At 36.9% G+C, this 17984-nt stretch overlaps 1 protein-coding gene across 1 annotated transcript in view; it reads right to left on the minus strand.

Moving 5' to 3' along the window:
* dtnbb (dystrobrevin, beta b) overlaps positions 1-17984 on the minus strand; it is a 42062-nt gene that overhangs the window by 21901 nt on the left and 2177 nt on the right. Inside the window, 9 exon segments of the mRNA XM_043263204.1 lie at positions 10070-10194; positions 11839-12005; positions 12118-12223; positions 12347-12501; positions 13519-13604; positions 14551-14764; positions 14871-14951; positions 15765-15832; positions 16135-16187. Coding sequence (XP_043119139.1) covers positions 10070-10194; positions 11839-12005; positions 12118-12223; positions 12347-12501; positions 13519-13604; positions 14551-14764; positions 14871-14951; positions 15765-15831 — 1001 coding nt within the window. The 5' untranslated portion in view covers position 15832; positions 16135-16187.

The raw sequence follows: 17984 nt of genomic DNA on the forward strand, positions 1-17984 counted from the left end.
ATTTCACTCATTTTACTTCAAAATTGTATGTTGAATTCAATGTGCTCTATTCCATTTCATTATAATTAAATTTGATTTGAGTGATTTTTTTTTATCTTTCCTTTCATTTCCTTTTTTTTACCATTTGTCTGATACATTTTAACAAATACTTTTACCTGTTATTTATTATTAATGGATAGCTAATTTTTTAAACAATCTGTCATATTGTTGTATCTGTTACAAAACATTAAAAACTTCTCTTTCGTATATATCACATGCACATTTTTTTTTTATAAAATTGTAAATAAAACAGATTATTATACATAAAAAACATTATCATGTTTGTTTGATTAAATGAATTAATTGTGAATATGCAATAGTGAAAACTTTTCTATGCCAATATTTTTCTAGTTCTTTCATTTTTATTTTCCCTATTTATTTATGTTTGATACATTTTACACAAATTGTTTATAATTTTCTTCCCATTATTTAAGATTAAATAAAGTTTAGCACAACCTCTGTCTATTAAAATCTATATTAACTACAGAAATTTCTAGAACTTTTCACTGACTTCCTAATCTAAAAATCATCCTTTTAAAATTCCCTGATATTTTCTGGTTTTCCATGAACGTTACTGCAATCTCTTTAAACGAAAGGAAACATCCTTAGTTCAGTCGCTCAGAGATTCTGCGCATTTGCATTACTGAGACGTCCTAACGTTAATGTTCCCCGAGGCTGCTAGCATCATGTCACACGACTCGTGAAACGCCGTCATATTGCAATCGGAGCAGCCGAGCTGTGGCATCATTCTGAGACCTTGAAGGAAATAGTTACTAGCATCGAGCAAAGTGATCCAACACCTGGCAAGCAAATCCCCAACAACAAAGCCAGACGTTTACTATAACTGCATGTTAAAAACACAAAAGACCCATTTCTTAATTAGGAGAGCGCATCTGCTCTATGCAATTACTCACTCACCTCCCGCAAGTCAAAGAGTGGCCGTCTGTCAAGCGGTGAGACGTAAGCGGTGACCGCTCTGTCCAGCTGCCTGTCCTGTTCTGTGCTCAACTGAAGGAGCATCTCAATGCACAACACTGCTGCTGTCTCCAAGGAAACCTGACAGTCACGTGACTCGGTGACGATCCAGACACACTCTTACTCTCTCCTTTTCCCTCTCTCTCTCTCTCTCTCTCTCTTTCAGCCTCTCGGCTCCTTGGTTTAGACGCACTTCCAGCCACTCAGAAATATGCTATATGCCACATTCTTCCCTAATAACATTTCAAATTCTCCAATCTTTGTTTCCCGCCACCCACGTCAGTCATAATCCGGAGCAAACAATCCCGTCTTTTCCAGCAGAGAGGTTCATTTACAACACAATTACTGTACACAATGCAGCCTACGCAGAAACAATAGTCTAATACTTTAAGCGCAAATCTACATATTTTCAAAACTGACTAGTTGGCAGTTTGTCTGAACCAGCTCTGCATAATTAGACAGCTCCGTACTGCTATTTTCATGAATTTTTTCAGGCGTATCGCAAAGTTTTGAAAGAGCTGTTGCGGCTACTCCAAGCCATTTAGTTAAAAAAAGAAAAGCAAAGAAGCTGATTATCAACATTGTGGAAAGAGATGTATAAAGGGGTCATGAACTGAGAAATCCAAATTCACTTGATCTTTTGAGATTTAACAAGTCATTATGCTATGAAAAACATACTGTAAGTTTCCGAACTCAAAACTTTCGTTAGCCTAAAATCAGTTTATAATGAAGGCAAAGTGATAATTATGATGTAATAGCATGGATAAGCACCGCCTCTGCAGAGAAGATCAACGCCTGCTTCTACATCGCTGCCTGTTTAGCCCCGCCCACTGATTCAAGCACGTAATGTAAATAATGAGAGGGACGGACGCAGATCTATGTAGAAACCAAGCGAAAAAGATGCTCCAAATACAACAAGATGCTGTACAGTGCCAAGTTGTGGAAAAACAGTGCATTGCCTACCTTCTGATCCCAACATTTGTAAAGAAAAGATGAACTTGTGCCAGACCGTGTCAATAAGAACTACATTCTGTGGATTAGTTTTCAAGACATTTTTGAAACAGGATGTTCAGAAAGATTGAAACTTTAATGCGACAGTAATTTGGCATCACAAGTTTTTATTGTCTGTTATTAGATTGTTTTATGTGTATTTATGTGTTTTTAACCTAAATGATAGCAGGCTGTCAAACTGTTTAACCAATCAAAGAAGTGGGTTTTTCTTCCGATTCTACGATCTGCCGTGCCTATTCAAACAGAGCGTTCCAATGAAGTGGGCCAAACTGGACAAAAATAGCCTTTTGCTTCGAAATTATGATTTTTTTAAAATGTAAAAATCTTAATAACATTGTAAGTGAACCTCAGTAAATGAAATGTTAAAAAAGGCATTCCATGACCCCTTTATAGGCCATGTGGCATGTGGCATTTTGAAGTTGTGTGAACGTAAGCGATGCAGATAAAGAACGGAAAGCAATAGTCTGTGTGATTAGCACATGTAGTACATTTACTGGACAAGATAATCTCGAATATTTACTAAATATAATGGGTGCCATGTGTGAAAAAGTTTGGTGGTGGCTGTCTTGATTTTTTTTGGAAGTGGTGAAATTGTATGTATGTAGAGATGAACAGATAGACAACGGAGAACGTTTTATTATTATTAACATAATTCACTTTTTTACTGAATTTGCTGAGCTATACATAATTAAAACATTATGTAACATTCAAATTTTGTGGGTTGATACACTGAGAACTTCAATGTAAATATTTAAAATAATAATTTATAGTAACATTTTATTATAATATATAATCATTTGGTTTGAAATGCCAAAATCCAAAATTAAATTCTAATTAAAAGTCCATTCATTTAAATAATTTTTTTAATAATACCACTTATATTTCTCACAGTGCCAATAGTTCTGTATGACAATTTTCTTTTTTGGAAGTTGTGAATAAAAGTTTTGCAAGAAGATATTTGTGGTGGTTCAGATGGAGGGAGGAGACAGGAAGCACCCGGACCACAGCCATGACGGCGGCCCACGGTGGAGACGACGGAGGGAGGAGCCATGGTGCAGCTTCTTTAAGAAGACAAGATAAATCTAGCACATTAAACTAACCAACATCACCAATCAGCCAGTCAGTTATTGGGCGACTAGTCAACCCTGACCCATCCTTCAGACACAGTCACCTAAGAGAGCATACTACTGCAATCCTCCATGCTAGATTTATGGGATAAGTTGGGGTAGTATTGGAAACTTCGATGCCTTTCTAATTAGATGCATCTCTCCAATCAGTGAGCATATGGTGCAATATGATCCTAAAAACGTAACCCTTGCTAACAGGTGCCACCCCATTACTCTCAGTCACTAGATCCGGATTCTTCAGCTCTAATTTAAACCTCAAATGCTACATCTTAGCTAATCTCCAACCACTCAAATTCGTCAAGCAGATCAAACCAGGATGAAGCCGTCTCCTAAACTTTGATTAGCAAACTCCTCTAGATTCAAAGCCGGAGACTGACAAGTCTTAGATGTCAGACGTGCTACGAATGTAGATTTATTCATCCCGATGTTCTGTCCTCAGCAGAGAGGAAGGCAAAAATCACGCTCACATCTTTTTTTATGAGGTCAAATGAATTACATCAAGGGCCATTCACAGGCACTCCTCTCCTCTGGTTAATTACAGCGAAGTGAGTACTTTCACAGAGCCCGAGCTGGAGAAATATGGAGCGTCTAATGTCCCGTCTCTCAGCTGAAAGTTATCAATGCATGTGCTGCCTTCCAGCCGGTTTCTGCCTCTGGTTCTGTGCCCATGCTGCACATCTGCAGTGAAACATCAGCGTTATATGACCTTGGCTGTTTATATGTCACTGTCTATTTCAGCTGCATTACATTAATTAAATCTGATTTAGAAAATAAAAAAAAGAGAAGCGACATGTGCACATTCGATATATATAGTATATTTCAGATTTTTTTGACACCATAAGTTGAAACAAGAACATCATTAACTAAAAGTATTTATTTTGAATGATATATTTTTTTATAAAAAAGACTACGCCGCACCACTTCTTCATGATGAAAAGTTTTGTTAATATCTTAATTTAGTATAAAATTTCTAACATGATTATTGTAGCATGTTTTACAAGAAAATACAACTTGTTTTCTGCTTAAACTGTTCTATATCTACTTTTATTTAAATTTTGATTCAGATTGTTACTCGTTTGGGACATTTTCTATGAATTTCAGAAATAAAATTATATCTACATTTTTATTCGGTAACACTTTAAAATGAGGTGTCATTTGTTAACATTAGATAACAAATGTATTCCGTTCTTTATTAATCTTTGTTAATGTTAATAAATTAAGTATGTTTTCATCATAGAAGAGGTGTAGTTAAGTACTTTTTTCATGAATTGTTTTTTCAAACAATTTAATAGATCTGCGAGCATCAATAGTTGACCTATTTACCATACATACATCCCACGAACGTTCTGTCAGTGGTTCAAGAAACGATATGCTCAGCGCCATTTTGTTTCGTTTATATCCACTGCAAATTAGTCACAGACATCTGTCCCTGCCTATGGTTCAGCATGTCCTAAAGAACTCCATCTGTCAAACAGGAGAAGATCTGAAAGGCATGCCTTCATGTGCCATCAGCTGTCAGGAAAACAACACTCCAGCAGTTCATCATAGAAATTCATCTCATTTCAAGCAACGACAACAAGGCTGTCCACGGAGTGTCGGTATCTGTCTGATTCACGGGGCCGAGCAGACACGAGTTTCCTTTTCTCTGACTCTGCCGCGACCAATCAGAACGAGGCGGCCCGCGGCTTGTGACAGTGGGATGTGGAGGATCATGTTGACGGATGTCACCTTGAGGTCAAAGCCAGCAGGAACACTATGCTGACCAATTGTGAGGGGCAGTAACGGGCGGTCAGACGCAAAGAGCAAGAGATGGTCATAACGGGGCAGAGCTCTAATAATGAGAATATGCATCCAAAAATAATAAACATAATATATGTGTGCATGTTTATTATGAATATATAATTACACACTTGAAAATATTTACACGTGTTTACTGGTATATATTTATATTATACATAAATGTATTTAATATAAAAATCTAGCATTTATTTTTATACACACGCGCATTTGTGCGTATTTACATATGCGTAATAAATATATAAAGCACACACACATATATTACGTAAACAGAACTGTGTTATGTAAACTGGCTGTGCAACTGACGACATATACTTCGCTTTTTGCACATTTTGCGACGCTTTCAAGAAGAAATCCAGTTTAGTGGAGCTCAAAGCCTTTAAACAAAAGCAAACAAAAAATGTATAAAATGCACGCATTTGCACCGACACTTTTTATCTCTTTGCTCTTTTTTGGTGACTCATGACTCTGCATAGCAAATGCCATAACATACCAGGGGGTGTTGCAGAAAGCAGGTTATGTGACACACCTCCAAAAAACGGAAGTAACTTCGGGGTATGACACGGCAACTTGCTCTCTGAAGATAACCCAGCTGACGAGACTTTTTCTTGGCGTCGGTTTCCATAGCGACCCGTCTTCACTGCTCTGTCGAGAATGTCTCGCGTGTTAACGAGAATGAGCTTACTCCCGAAACCATTGAAACACACATCTCTTATATTAGGCTAATCATGTCAATCAAGAAAAATTAAATAAATAAGTAAACAATCTGTACTTTAATAGGCAATTGTAATTTAGGTCATTCGTATCGTTGTGTCTAATGGCCTCTCTGAGGGGTTGAGCCCGCCTAAACGCTAAATCCTAAACCGCCCCGGTTTGGGTCGATCGACCGAGAGTTTAGGGTTTAGGGATGATAAATTAACCTTGCTTTCTGGAGCACCCCCCAGGTGCCCTACCAAGCATGTTTACTACATTAGAAAAGCCATACATACAGAGCCGGTTATGTAATGCAAATGTCACAATTATTTACTTCATAAATGCTGCACTGTGTTAAAAGAGTTTCGAAGTCGTGCCATAGTATTTTACAAAGAAATGCTATTCTTTATTAATCAATATTCTGTTCCCTTTATTCATATTTTTTGTGAAAAGGACTATAAACTGTTGGCTGTAATTTCAGCTAGAAACTGGTACATTTTCTGCAAAAATCGGAGGCAGATACATGTATTTTCACTGAACCTAGGTTAGTAATAAATGCATTAGCAAGTGCAACTAATAATAGAATATGACAACACAGATGAGATTTATAACAGCAGAACCGCTTCCTTCAATACTCAATATAAGACGGCATAAATCTCTGTCTGAGCTGAGGGAGACGCTCAATGAAGTCTATAATATCTGTTAGAGTCCATAAAAGTGGCATTGTTACATTCCAGAGTTGTAGTGAACAGCAAACACTGGAGGCTCGAGATTGATTTAGCACTAAAGAGATCGAGTGGCCCACAGGCTCCTCAAACAAATTTAGATAAGTTAAGAGGACATTATGCGGCAGAAGCAGAGAAATCAAACATCTGAGTATTCAGAGTGCATGTTTAATGTCAGAACGACACCTTTTAAAACGTGTTAATGCTCTTATTGCAAATGATTTATCTGCGCACATTACGGGGTGGGGGGATGTATGCCTTTGCGGTCTTTAATGAAAATGTGCTAACTTGCTCAACCTCTGAAATGATTCGCCTTGTCACTTACATAATTTTCTCATTTAAATCCCGATTGATTCTGAAATATGTCACATTACTGAAGCTAAATGGGTTGCGAATGCCATTTCGTGTCTTTAAATGCGTGAAAATGTGCTCCGCATTGTAATCGCGGTCTGATATTCATCTATTCTAATTCAACACTTTCATATCTCTAATTGCTGCGTGGCCAATTAAAGCGAGCATCACAAAAGTCTCTCGCTCTCTTTATCCATAAATAGGAATCGTTATTTGAAAACAAATTTCTACAAAACTTTCACGCGAGGACCGTTTGAAGCCGATGCTATTCGAGCGCTACAAAGGGATGTTTCAAGAGCAGTTTTAATTGCTTAGCAATCTGAATTTGGGAACTAAAAATAGACGAGGCTGGCAGCTGAACACGAGCTGGCAAATGTGCCCTTCGGTCACAGTGAGTTCAGAGGCAATTTCGGCATTAAGTCTGAATCTATTCTAGGTGGAAATAAGACGGTAAAATTTAAACACTCTTTCATAAGATGTATTATTTCATCGTTGCATTTAGAATACAGTTTAAAACATATCTAAGGAAACATTTAAATGCATATATCTCATGAAATGGGACGCACGGTATAAACAAAAGGAGCTTAGGTGTTAAATACGAGGTGCAAGATCTGCATGTATTCATAAATCAATATTTACAACGACAGATTTCACATGGGAAGCTTTTGAAGTTGGTAACTTTAAGATATTCACAATATATACAGGCTAAATATCTGTAACTTTTCATAATACTCTTTCATAATACAAAAAAATGATACCTATAATAGGAATAACGCCAGCAGACGACTTCTAATCTGACATTAACTGTCCTGAAATTGATTTATTTATTAAGTTCTGCTTTATAGGTTTTGTGTAAATCTGAATGCCCCTCTGTTAACACACCTTAGAGAGTTTTTCAATGCTGAACATCCTAAAATCCTCTCTGCAAAGCTCCATTTCTTAATTCATTCCCTCTAGGACATTGTCAATAAAGCTATTGAGGCTTAATAAAAATGTGCAAATAAAACCTTAAGTTAATGTAACTAGAAAAAAACAAACTACATCCAAGACACTGTGTGTCAGTATAAAGTCCAAAAACATTGTTTATTAAGCAGAAATTAAGCACTGCAATTTTAATGTTGATAGTTGACGCGATCATTTTTGTAATGTGGCATAATGAGTGAAAATTACACGCTATGCTTAATTTTATCCTTCAGAAATGGATTGGATTGTAAAAATATGTGTATTATGGGACTTTAAGCTTTAAAAAAGTGAAACAATGTGAAATAATGCAACAATAAGACCAGTAATGTTACGCGCATTAAAAAGTAACCAATTTCGGTATCGGTTAAGATGACTCAAAAATAAAAGAAAAGACCAAAAGTATGTTCAGTTGTCTCGTTGTTAGTTATTCACCAACCTCTCTGCTTCAGACAAAAAGGGTCACGGGGAATGTCTGAGAGAAACATTGGGTTTAAAAAGCTTGTATATCTCTATACAGATACAGAGCGGGTTCCTCGAGGGGATGCGCCTCAGGTACTATCAGCGGCCTCCATTAAATTTAAAACTCCATCAGTTTTAGTGCAGCTATTCTCTGCCAACTCAGAAATGCCACTGGAGCATGACTGTGCACTTCAGCTATTACTTTAGCTCCCACAGGAGACCGTCTGTCTGCATGGGATCTAAGGACCAGTAAATCTTATTTTTTGCTTCACATTTTTTTCACTTCATAAACAGCATCACGCACTTTGTTTGGACTGCTGTGATGTTGGTGACATTCCTCAAGGTCAGACTGTAATGCTGATCATCAATGCACAATATTGAAGGAATTTAGACTTATTAAATTATGATTTGTAAAAGCAAATACTACTACTACCTTTTTATTACTGCTGTTGTTTTATAAATAAAATAAAATAGTTTTTTACTTTTTTTTCCAGGACTCTTTAATGAAAAGGAAGTTCAAATGAATTATTTGAAACGTAAATGTGACCCAAGACCCTGAACATAAAGGTTCAAATTTTTGAAATTGATATTTACATTATACATCAACTGAAAGCTTTCCATTGATGTATGGTTTGTTAGGATTGGACAATATTTGAAAATCTGGAAACTGAGGGTGCAAAAAATCTATATATTACGAAAATCACCTTTAAAGACGTCCAAAATAAGTTCTTAGCAATGCATATTACTTATCAAAAATTATGTTTTGATATTTTCACGGTAGAACATTTACAAATATCTTCATGGAACATGATTCTTAATATCCTAATGATTTTTGGCATTAATTAAAAATCTATAATTTTGACCCATACAATGTGTTGTTGGTTATTGCTACAAATAAACCCGTGTGACAGGTCAAATTAAAGCATCATTACTGAATAAAAGTATTTATTTCTATAAACATACGCTCTTATTAATGTACTGTTCATTTTTGATTACCCTAGTTAAAAAATTTAGCAGACTTTAAGTATAAGTTTGTGCCAAAAGTACAATTGCATGGTATTTTTATGAAGCACATAAACATGCAAATGTATTTGTAATACACTTGCACAAAGTTAATGTATTTCAAACACATTTAATGTATGTTTGACACATTTTCATTGCTTAAAATTATTTGTCATGACAAACTAGACTAAAATTGATGAACACAACAGAATATTGACTAAATTAAAACAACAATAACTGAATCAATCTAACTCTTATATGCTTTGCTCTTCCCTTTCCTGCCCCAAAGTTCAAAACCTATGATATTTAAAAATTTTCCGAGCTGTTAATACTTTCTGTGGCTCATAATCAAATAACGCCGGTACTTTATCAGTAGAATAAATGAACACAGTAAATCTGCTACACTTTCCCTCCAGAGGAGGGCACATATGTTCTGCAGTTTTATGGTCTTCATCAATCCCCAAGTTCATGTGTCAGTTAATGAAAGTGCTTATAGACCAAGGCCTGTTCCTTAGAGCGAAGGTCTGGCGAGATTGATTCAGCTCCCCGATATTTATAATTCAGTAAACGAGAAAACTGTACCCGTATATTTCTACACACAGTATCTTTCTTCTTGGCATTTCCTAATTACATTTCTTTCCCATGACAGATCTGCAGATCGATATTCGCTCTGGCTATAGAAATAAAAAAAAACAAATACTGTGGAATTTCAGGCAAGAGGACGCGGCTAGAACCTGACTGTTATACGAATGTAAAGAAACGGTAACGCTTTAAAGCCGCGACCCCCGTCCGGATCAACTTTGCGTTCTTATGCCGTGGCAAATACGCAAGCCGTTTGTTGTTGTTGCTCCGAAACGCGGTGAATGAATGGTTTGGGATGTACGTGACGTACAGAGATGAGAAATTTGATTGGATAAGCGCTCTTACGTGGTGTGTGCGAGGTCCTGAGGTCTTTCCGATGCCTCTGGGAACACAGGGTGAGGCGGCTCTCCGATCGGCATGCAGCCCAGAGATTTACTGATGGCATGGCTGAGCTTTTTTGCAGGGGACTTCTGTAAAATGAGTGAAAAATAAATGCTAAATGCGATGCCTCACATCCGCTTAGCTAATAAAATCTAATGCAGTTCAATTATATGCTGGTTTGCGGTATATAGGAGGGAATTCATGCATGTTTATTCTTTACAGTCACTTACTTGCCATTTCAGAGATGTTCGTGTAATTTAATTGAGAGATATATATATGTGATACATTTCATTGAAAGTTAATGAAAAAAATGTGATTCAGCAAAATCCTTGCTCTGCGGTTAGAAAGAAGGCGGTAAGAATGAGGTGGAGGGCTCTTATAATTGGATTTGGGAGGCCGCGTGAATCGTTTCCTGGGCTGTAATTTCCAGCAGTGTGACTGGGCTTTGGAACGACGCTTGAGTATTAAAAATGTTATCAATATAACTCACTCGCTGGAAAACACGAAGCCCTCGAAATCCTGAATTAGAGAAGAATGACGTTTAAAAGGAGACAAAAGACTTGTTGCTCATCCACCCTTCACTCGTGGCCAAACAATTTTTATATTGAACGGTTTGGGGTCCGTATGATTGCTTTTTTTTTTCCTTTTGCAAAGAAATTATTTTATTTAGCAAGAATGTATTAAATTGATCAAAGTCATTCATATTTTTCTTTCAAATAAATGCTGCTTTTTGAACTTTTTACTGCTGTTTAAAGGAGTGGGATCTGAGATTTTTTTTAAAGGAGTCCTTTATGCTCATCAAGGCCTTTTATTTGATAAAAATATGGAAAAAAAACTGTAATATTAAGAAATATTTTAGCAATTTTTAATATTGTGATCTTTATTTTATAATTTTACTTAAAAAATCTGTAACACAGCACTACATTTTCATCAGACATTACTCCAGTCTTCAGTGTTTAATACTGTTTTTGGAAGTCTTTACTGGTACTTTTTATCTATTTAACACATTTTGCTCACCCAAACCTTTGAAAAGTAGTGTATATTGTACCACAAATGTATTTTTTCTACATTTTTATTTCTCAGAGGATCCAAACAATATTAAGCAGCACTGTTTACAACATAATAAATTAGCACGATTAGAATAATTTATGAAGGATCATGTGAATCTGACAAGTGGAGAATGATGCAGTAAATTCAGTGCTGTTTTAAAATAAAAAATAGGAAAAAAACCTAAAAACTAAGAAACACATTTAATTTTATATATATATATATATATATATATATATATATATATATATATATATATATATCTTACTGTTCATCATTATAGTATTACATTAAAATAGTATAACAGTATAATTAATAATAATATTATTTTATATTTAAATATCATGATCAGAAATGTCTTTGGACAGGAATTTCTGTCAAACCTTAGACTGCATAATTGAAATCTGTTCTGGTCTATTGCTCTAACTAAGCCACTGAGCATAACATATGAATATGAATACATAAGTATTATAATAACGTACCTTCATATTTTTTTCTTTTGTTATTTTAGGGCATTTTAAATCACCACTGACTTTGGTTATGAGCTAAAGAACAGCTTGAATGGTCCACTTGACATTTCTTTTTGTGTTTCTTGAAAGAAATAAATGAACACGGGTTTGGAATGACACGAGGGCGAGAGAATGAAGGCGAAATTTCCATTTTTGGGGCGAACCAACACTACGTACCCACGAGGAGTGCTCCTTCATCTGGTGCTGGTTGCTATGGGGACCGCTGGCATGACCACGCCAGAAGCAGCTCTGACAAAGCTGGTAGCCATGGCACTGCTGGCAGCGGTAGCGGAAACCCATCATGCTCTCACTCCGGCAATAAGAACATTCCACTGGATGGAAGACTGCGGGGACAGCAGCACAAAGACAGTCACGAGCTGCTTTTTAGCGTATTTCGCGAGCGAGGTGTCCAGACGCGGCGGTCGATGGGAAGTAAGATACAAAAAAGCCACGTACCATTCTCTACATTAGCGAGTCGGTGCATGAGAGGTAGCCATACGAGGCACTGCGGGGGTGGATCTGCCATCAACACATCCAAAAACGTATTCAGCAAGATCTTCTTCTGGCAAAGCACAGATAAAGACGCTCTTAGCGAAAGCCTCTAAGGCTCCCGGACAGGTTGAATGAGATCCTGATCGTTTTAAAGGGACTCTTGCTGCTATTTGAAGCTGATTAGTGTACTCACCTGCTGAGGAAAGCATGTTCTCACAGAGTGCTCGGTGTAGCCAAACGACGGCCCCTCGAACACCGCCGTGGGGAGCTTCAAGACTTCCCTCAGGAACTGGTCAAATTTGGCAAAGACCATCACCCCATTTGAGTCAGATATCTGCGAAAATATATCTGAAAGAGAAAGAAGTGCTTATATCAACCCTAGTAAAAAATGTCAATTTTTTCATGCTGAATTTGTTAACAATTACCACATATTATTTGAGACTGATATAAGAACTATAATTAAACTTGTTCACAGTGCGCATTTATTAATATTACACCTGAGAGGCGTATTAACATCACTATCACTTGTGTGATAATATCCATATATCTGAAGTGTACTACCTGAAGTACATTTGCAAAAGTTCCATAGATATACTTCAGTATATCATCACTTTAAGTATACCAGGTTAGTTTACCAGAAGTACAATTGTTGGCTATGTTTATTAACTAGCTACTTTAGCATACTTAGCATGAAATACATTTCAGTATATTTATTGTTCAAACTAACTATTCATTTACATATTTTTTGTAACGCATGAGGATATCTAATAGGTAACATTAATTATTATCAATAAAAATGATCAAATGATGCTCATTGCACAGCCATCCGAGTAAAATTAACTGTTATTTCACAAAAATGATGCAAATCATTCTGACCAGAACTTTCTATACAGCTAAAAGGCAATTGTAAAAATGAAAACACATTATTACTGTCTTTTTTTTTAGTTCTGAGATGCCTTTAAATGAGCATCCAGAAAACATTTTACAGGTCATTTTGAGCTCAGTACACATTATGTACAGAAGGGGGAGCCAAACTCTCAGTTAAACGTTTTGGCATAAAAGTCCCTTTGCATATTATTTTAAAATAAAAGCCTGTGTGTGTATAAAATAGGCTAAAATAGACTTATTGCATATTATAAAACATTTTGTCAGCTTACAGTCTTTAAAACTGGGAAATACTGACAGTTAAGCAGAGACAAATTTTACTACTTAGCAAAAAGAAGAGAGAAAAATGACTACTTCCATAGATGCTAATCAATAAACGTTAAGCCTTACACAGCATATATGAACTTCGCTTTACAAAAAAATGTCTATTGTGTCTTTGTAAAATAACTGATATGTACGGGACATAGGCATGATACTTACAACGTAATTTGTCCAGTATTTTACCGCCACACATGGTAGCTAGCATTGCCTTCATAGCAAACACTGTGAGTTTCCCGTGGCCTTCACTGAACACACAAATAACACATTATCAGGAGACCTTGTGTTATAGCAATCCTAAGCCTCTGTAAAGTAAATTCAATGTTTGCACTACACAAAATTTCGTACTCTTATAGACCATCTTTTGGAAACGTATGTGTAAACAGAACACGTAATGTTCATAGTGTCACAAGGCCCACAACCACATAGTTAAAACATACTACTTTTCCCCAGTTTTTATGAGCTTTAGTTTGAAAGAAAGTAAATATTACATGAACTATGTTTTTCTGTACCTCTTTTTGATTATAGTATAGTGTACAAAAACTACTTTTTGCAACAGGCACCTTTTTTTCCGTCACATTGTGCACAGGAAGCTAAAATGTCCTCTGATTCATTTTAGTGAACTGCTTCGTTTTATCGATTCGTTTAAATAAACCAGTTCAAAATTGACCCACCGATCCATTTCACTCATCAACCCCTGTGCAGCATCTTCTGTGTGTATGTGTTTGTTTCTTAACTTTCATAGTTTTTAGCTTTCATCCATTATTTTCAGGCTAAGGACAACCGAGGGACTCGTATGCAACTAACAGAGACTTGTTGTTGTTTTGTTGGTTTTATTTGCTTATGTTGTCCCAATTCACAAGTATTGATATGCCTCTAAAAGTAAATATATATTTGGATGTATAATATGTGGATATCTGGCTGTATTTTGCTTGCAAAAAACATGTTGTATCTTAGCAGGCAACATAATTAGGTTGCCTACCTGATAGCCTCCACCTTATTAGTGTATTTTCAGTGTCTTGAAATGCTGTCTCCGTAGGCAGCTCCTCACTATGTTCTGGAACAGAGCCTATGCCTTCCAAACACTCACTCTTGTCACGATGCATATGACTCACAGTCCATCAGGTTTGCAGGGACATACTGCCACAAGGGACCCCCTGAGAGAAAAACAAATCTCCCTCACTAACAACACACCTGTCATAAGTGGCCACGATGAAGTTTAGCAGCAAGCCGATTGACTGCTCCACGTTTATCTGGTGGGTGGTGGGCAGCCGCTTGTTGAGCTGGTAGAAGATGGAGGACAAAATGGTCTCCAGGCGTGACACATTAATTTCCGCGTTGTGGTCTAACGTGCTAAGCCCATTATCACGGAAAGCTTCAATCATGTTCCACACGTCCACCAGATGAACTACGGCAGGAAAAGCACACCAGTGAGATTGTTAAAAACACAGAAGTATTTCACATACCAAAGTAAAACGGTATTTTAAAATAAACAAGGTGGAGAGAAAACTTACGGTTGCATCGTTTCTGAACAAAACGTAGCTTACATGCCGTCCTATATGTCGACAGGCGAATAACATCAAAGTTTTGTGCCCCTGGTGAAAACGAGTTTTGTTACTTTCACGTTAAAAAGCCCCAAACTATTTTATTTCATTCGCATTTTGTACACTGTTGGCAATGAAGCTCATTCTGATTCTGATTATAGTTTGCCCAAAAATTCTAATTTTGACATCATGTTAATAACTCCAAAACGATTCTTGAGTGCATTTTTATTAAATCACTTAGTACTTTTTTAAAAACAGATGGCTAATGAATAAAATAACTGTATGGTAAGAATTGCATTCAACTAAATATACCTTCAAAACATTCAAGGAATCCATATATTACTAACGATATAAATAGTGTCGGGTTAAGGTTAACAGTTCGCATTCCATTCCAGAATAATTTTGGGTTCTCAAACAGAACAGTTTTAAAAAGAACCATTTTATTAATTAACTTAAAGAACCTTTTTGTACTATATCTTTACCTTTTGCGCAACGGAACATTTCCACGGATGTTAAAGGTTCTCTGACGGAACCATATATACCAATAAAGAACTTTCGTTTTTAAGAGTGTAGAAATCCAGGCTTTCGAGCTCCAATATTACAGACATCACCAGCATAAAGGCACAGTCACATTATCAAATTTTCAGCAAAAATACTCTGAACATACAAAGCAACCGTGACATTTTATATCGCATTTTCACTTGGACCATCAACCTGGTTCTGCTGTTTTCTCAAAATCAGTTTTACCTTCCAACCAGAGGCACTAGTTTGTGCCAGCCTAGTGCCCTGTGGCAGTGAAGGGCGAATAGATATCGACAAGGCCTCTGTATATGTGTGCGGTGCACTGTGCAGAAAGCGACTCACTCATCTCCATGAAGAGCTGTCTCTTCTCCACCATGGACTTGCTGCTTTTACTTCCCTCTTCGATCATTCTACACAACACGAAAAGGTCCGTTTAATACCGCAGCTTAACCACGGCCTCGTTACGAAGGCGCAACAATCACAAAACAGCATTGGAATATGTTTGCAAATATTTTGAAACAGCTATGCAAATGCAAATGAATTCATTTTCGACAGCAATTTTACATTTACAACAAAACAATGGCTAGAATTATCTCCGTGAATAATATTACACATTCCTTTAATCAAAAGACTTTCAGAACTCTCTTTTACAAACTTCACAGTGCATATATCGTCAATCCACAGGAAACCGCTTAAGACTCTTGTCACTGACCTGTCAGGTTGGCTGGGACTCAGATAAGGTGATGCGAAGGAACCACGAAGCTCCTACGTAAGGAAAAACATTTAGATGTTGACATCTGGGGAAATACCCCTCCCCCCCAAATCCGACCCACACACACACACACACACATACAAAAATAAACCCTGGAATAAATCCCTTGTTCACAAAAGGGCATTTGAGTTCTCTTGCTCTGTGCTAGTGCCGATTATGTATGACAATAGTGTCTGCACAGACTGCATCCTGTGAGCTAATGAAACAAGAGCCGCTAAGGAGCCACTTAACAGTGACAAGAAGAGGACACATCATAGAGGCAGTGAAGGAAGAAATCCTAAGTATAATAACTGTGGAAAAAGAAAAAAACACACAGTGTCCATTAGAATTTGCTTTGAGTAAAAGTAATGTGCAGAGATAAGAGAAAGATTCAAAACGAGCCGCAAAAAGAGTCACGTGAAGATAGAGAATTCTGAATGTAATGAGGGTAAAAATGTATACATAACGCTAGATATTATAGTAGAGTTATTACTGTTGTGTAACTGTAGTTCTTACATCCTCGCCATAAAATGTTACATCAGCCGTCAACTCATATTTACTTGCTGCTTCCATTAGTAGAAAGAGTGGAAACTTGAATCCTTTGATTCACTTGGTCAAGATAAACTGATTCAGTAACCCTTTCTGCAGGTTACATGGTCGTGCCAGTAGACTGAGCTGCAGTAAGTTGTGTGAGTGATCCATTAAAGCAAAGGCTAACCCAAAACTGAAAATGCACCCACCCTCAGGCCAGAGTTTGAACAGATGTGGACAAATTTAGGGCATCACTTGCTCACCAATGGATCCTGCAGTGAATGGGTGCCGTCAGAATGAGTCTAAACGGCTGATAAAAACACTTCAGCCCATCGATTAACACCTTGTGAAGTGAAAAGCTGCATGCTTGTAAGACACATATCCATGAAAAACCATTGCATAATCCATAATTATGCTTCCTCCAGTGAAAAATCCCATTCCCTGTTGACCTCTCACGTCAAAATCCACTGACCGATTAGTTTAGAACTGTTTGCACTTGATCTGTGCATATTGCTCTCCTGATTCAGACTTTGTGCGGATTGCTTGTGAATTATCGTGACGTTTGTATAACCCGTTCACTGCAGAGGATCCACTTCCCAACGCTCCAATAAAGAGCCAAACTCATCTACATCTTTGCATGGCCTGAGGGCGAGTAAGCTTTCAGCAAATATTTTGGTGAACTGCCCCATTAATCGTTCACTCCTCAATTCGTTAATAAACAAGCTGCTCACGACCTAAGTAATTAGTCCTAGTCTAGAAAGAGATTTGCAGAAAGCGTCAGACAGAAACGACGAAACACAACTATTTCTCCAAAACTGCAGAGCACCGCCGAAATCGAGTGACTTGATCTTAGGGATTTTAAAAAGGTCTTCATTAAAGAGTTATGATATAAGTCATAAACCATTAACAAGGTGAATCATAACATACAAACATGTGTACTTAGTGGTGTTAGTGAAGTACATACAATCCCATGATGTTGTTGATGGTTATATCCACATAAAACAATATATTTCAAAGCACAAATAAAATATTTAAAGTGGTAGTTCATCCAAAAATTAAATTGTCATCTTCAGAGCACAAATTAAGATATTTTTGATGCATTCGGAGAGCTCTCTGACCTCCTACAGCCAGCAAAGTGATCACATGATCAAGACTCAGAAACGTAGCAAGGATAAAGCGTGCAGCTCGATGATATAATCTGTGTGACATCAGTGGTTCAACCATAATCTTACGAAGCTACGAGAATACAGTTTGTGCACAAGAAAGAAACAACAATTAAG

This window comes from Puntigrus tetrazona, chromosome 17 (assembly GCF_018831695.1).
Source record: "Puntigrus tetrazona isolate hp1 chromosome 17, ASM1883169v1, whole genome shotgun sequence".
NCBI lineage: Eukaryota > Metazoa > Chordata > Actinopteri > Cypriniformes > Cyprinidae > Puntigrus > Puntigrus tetrazona.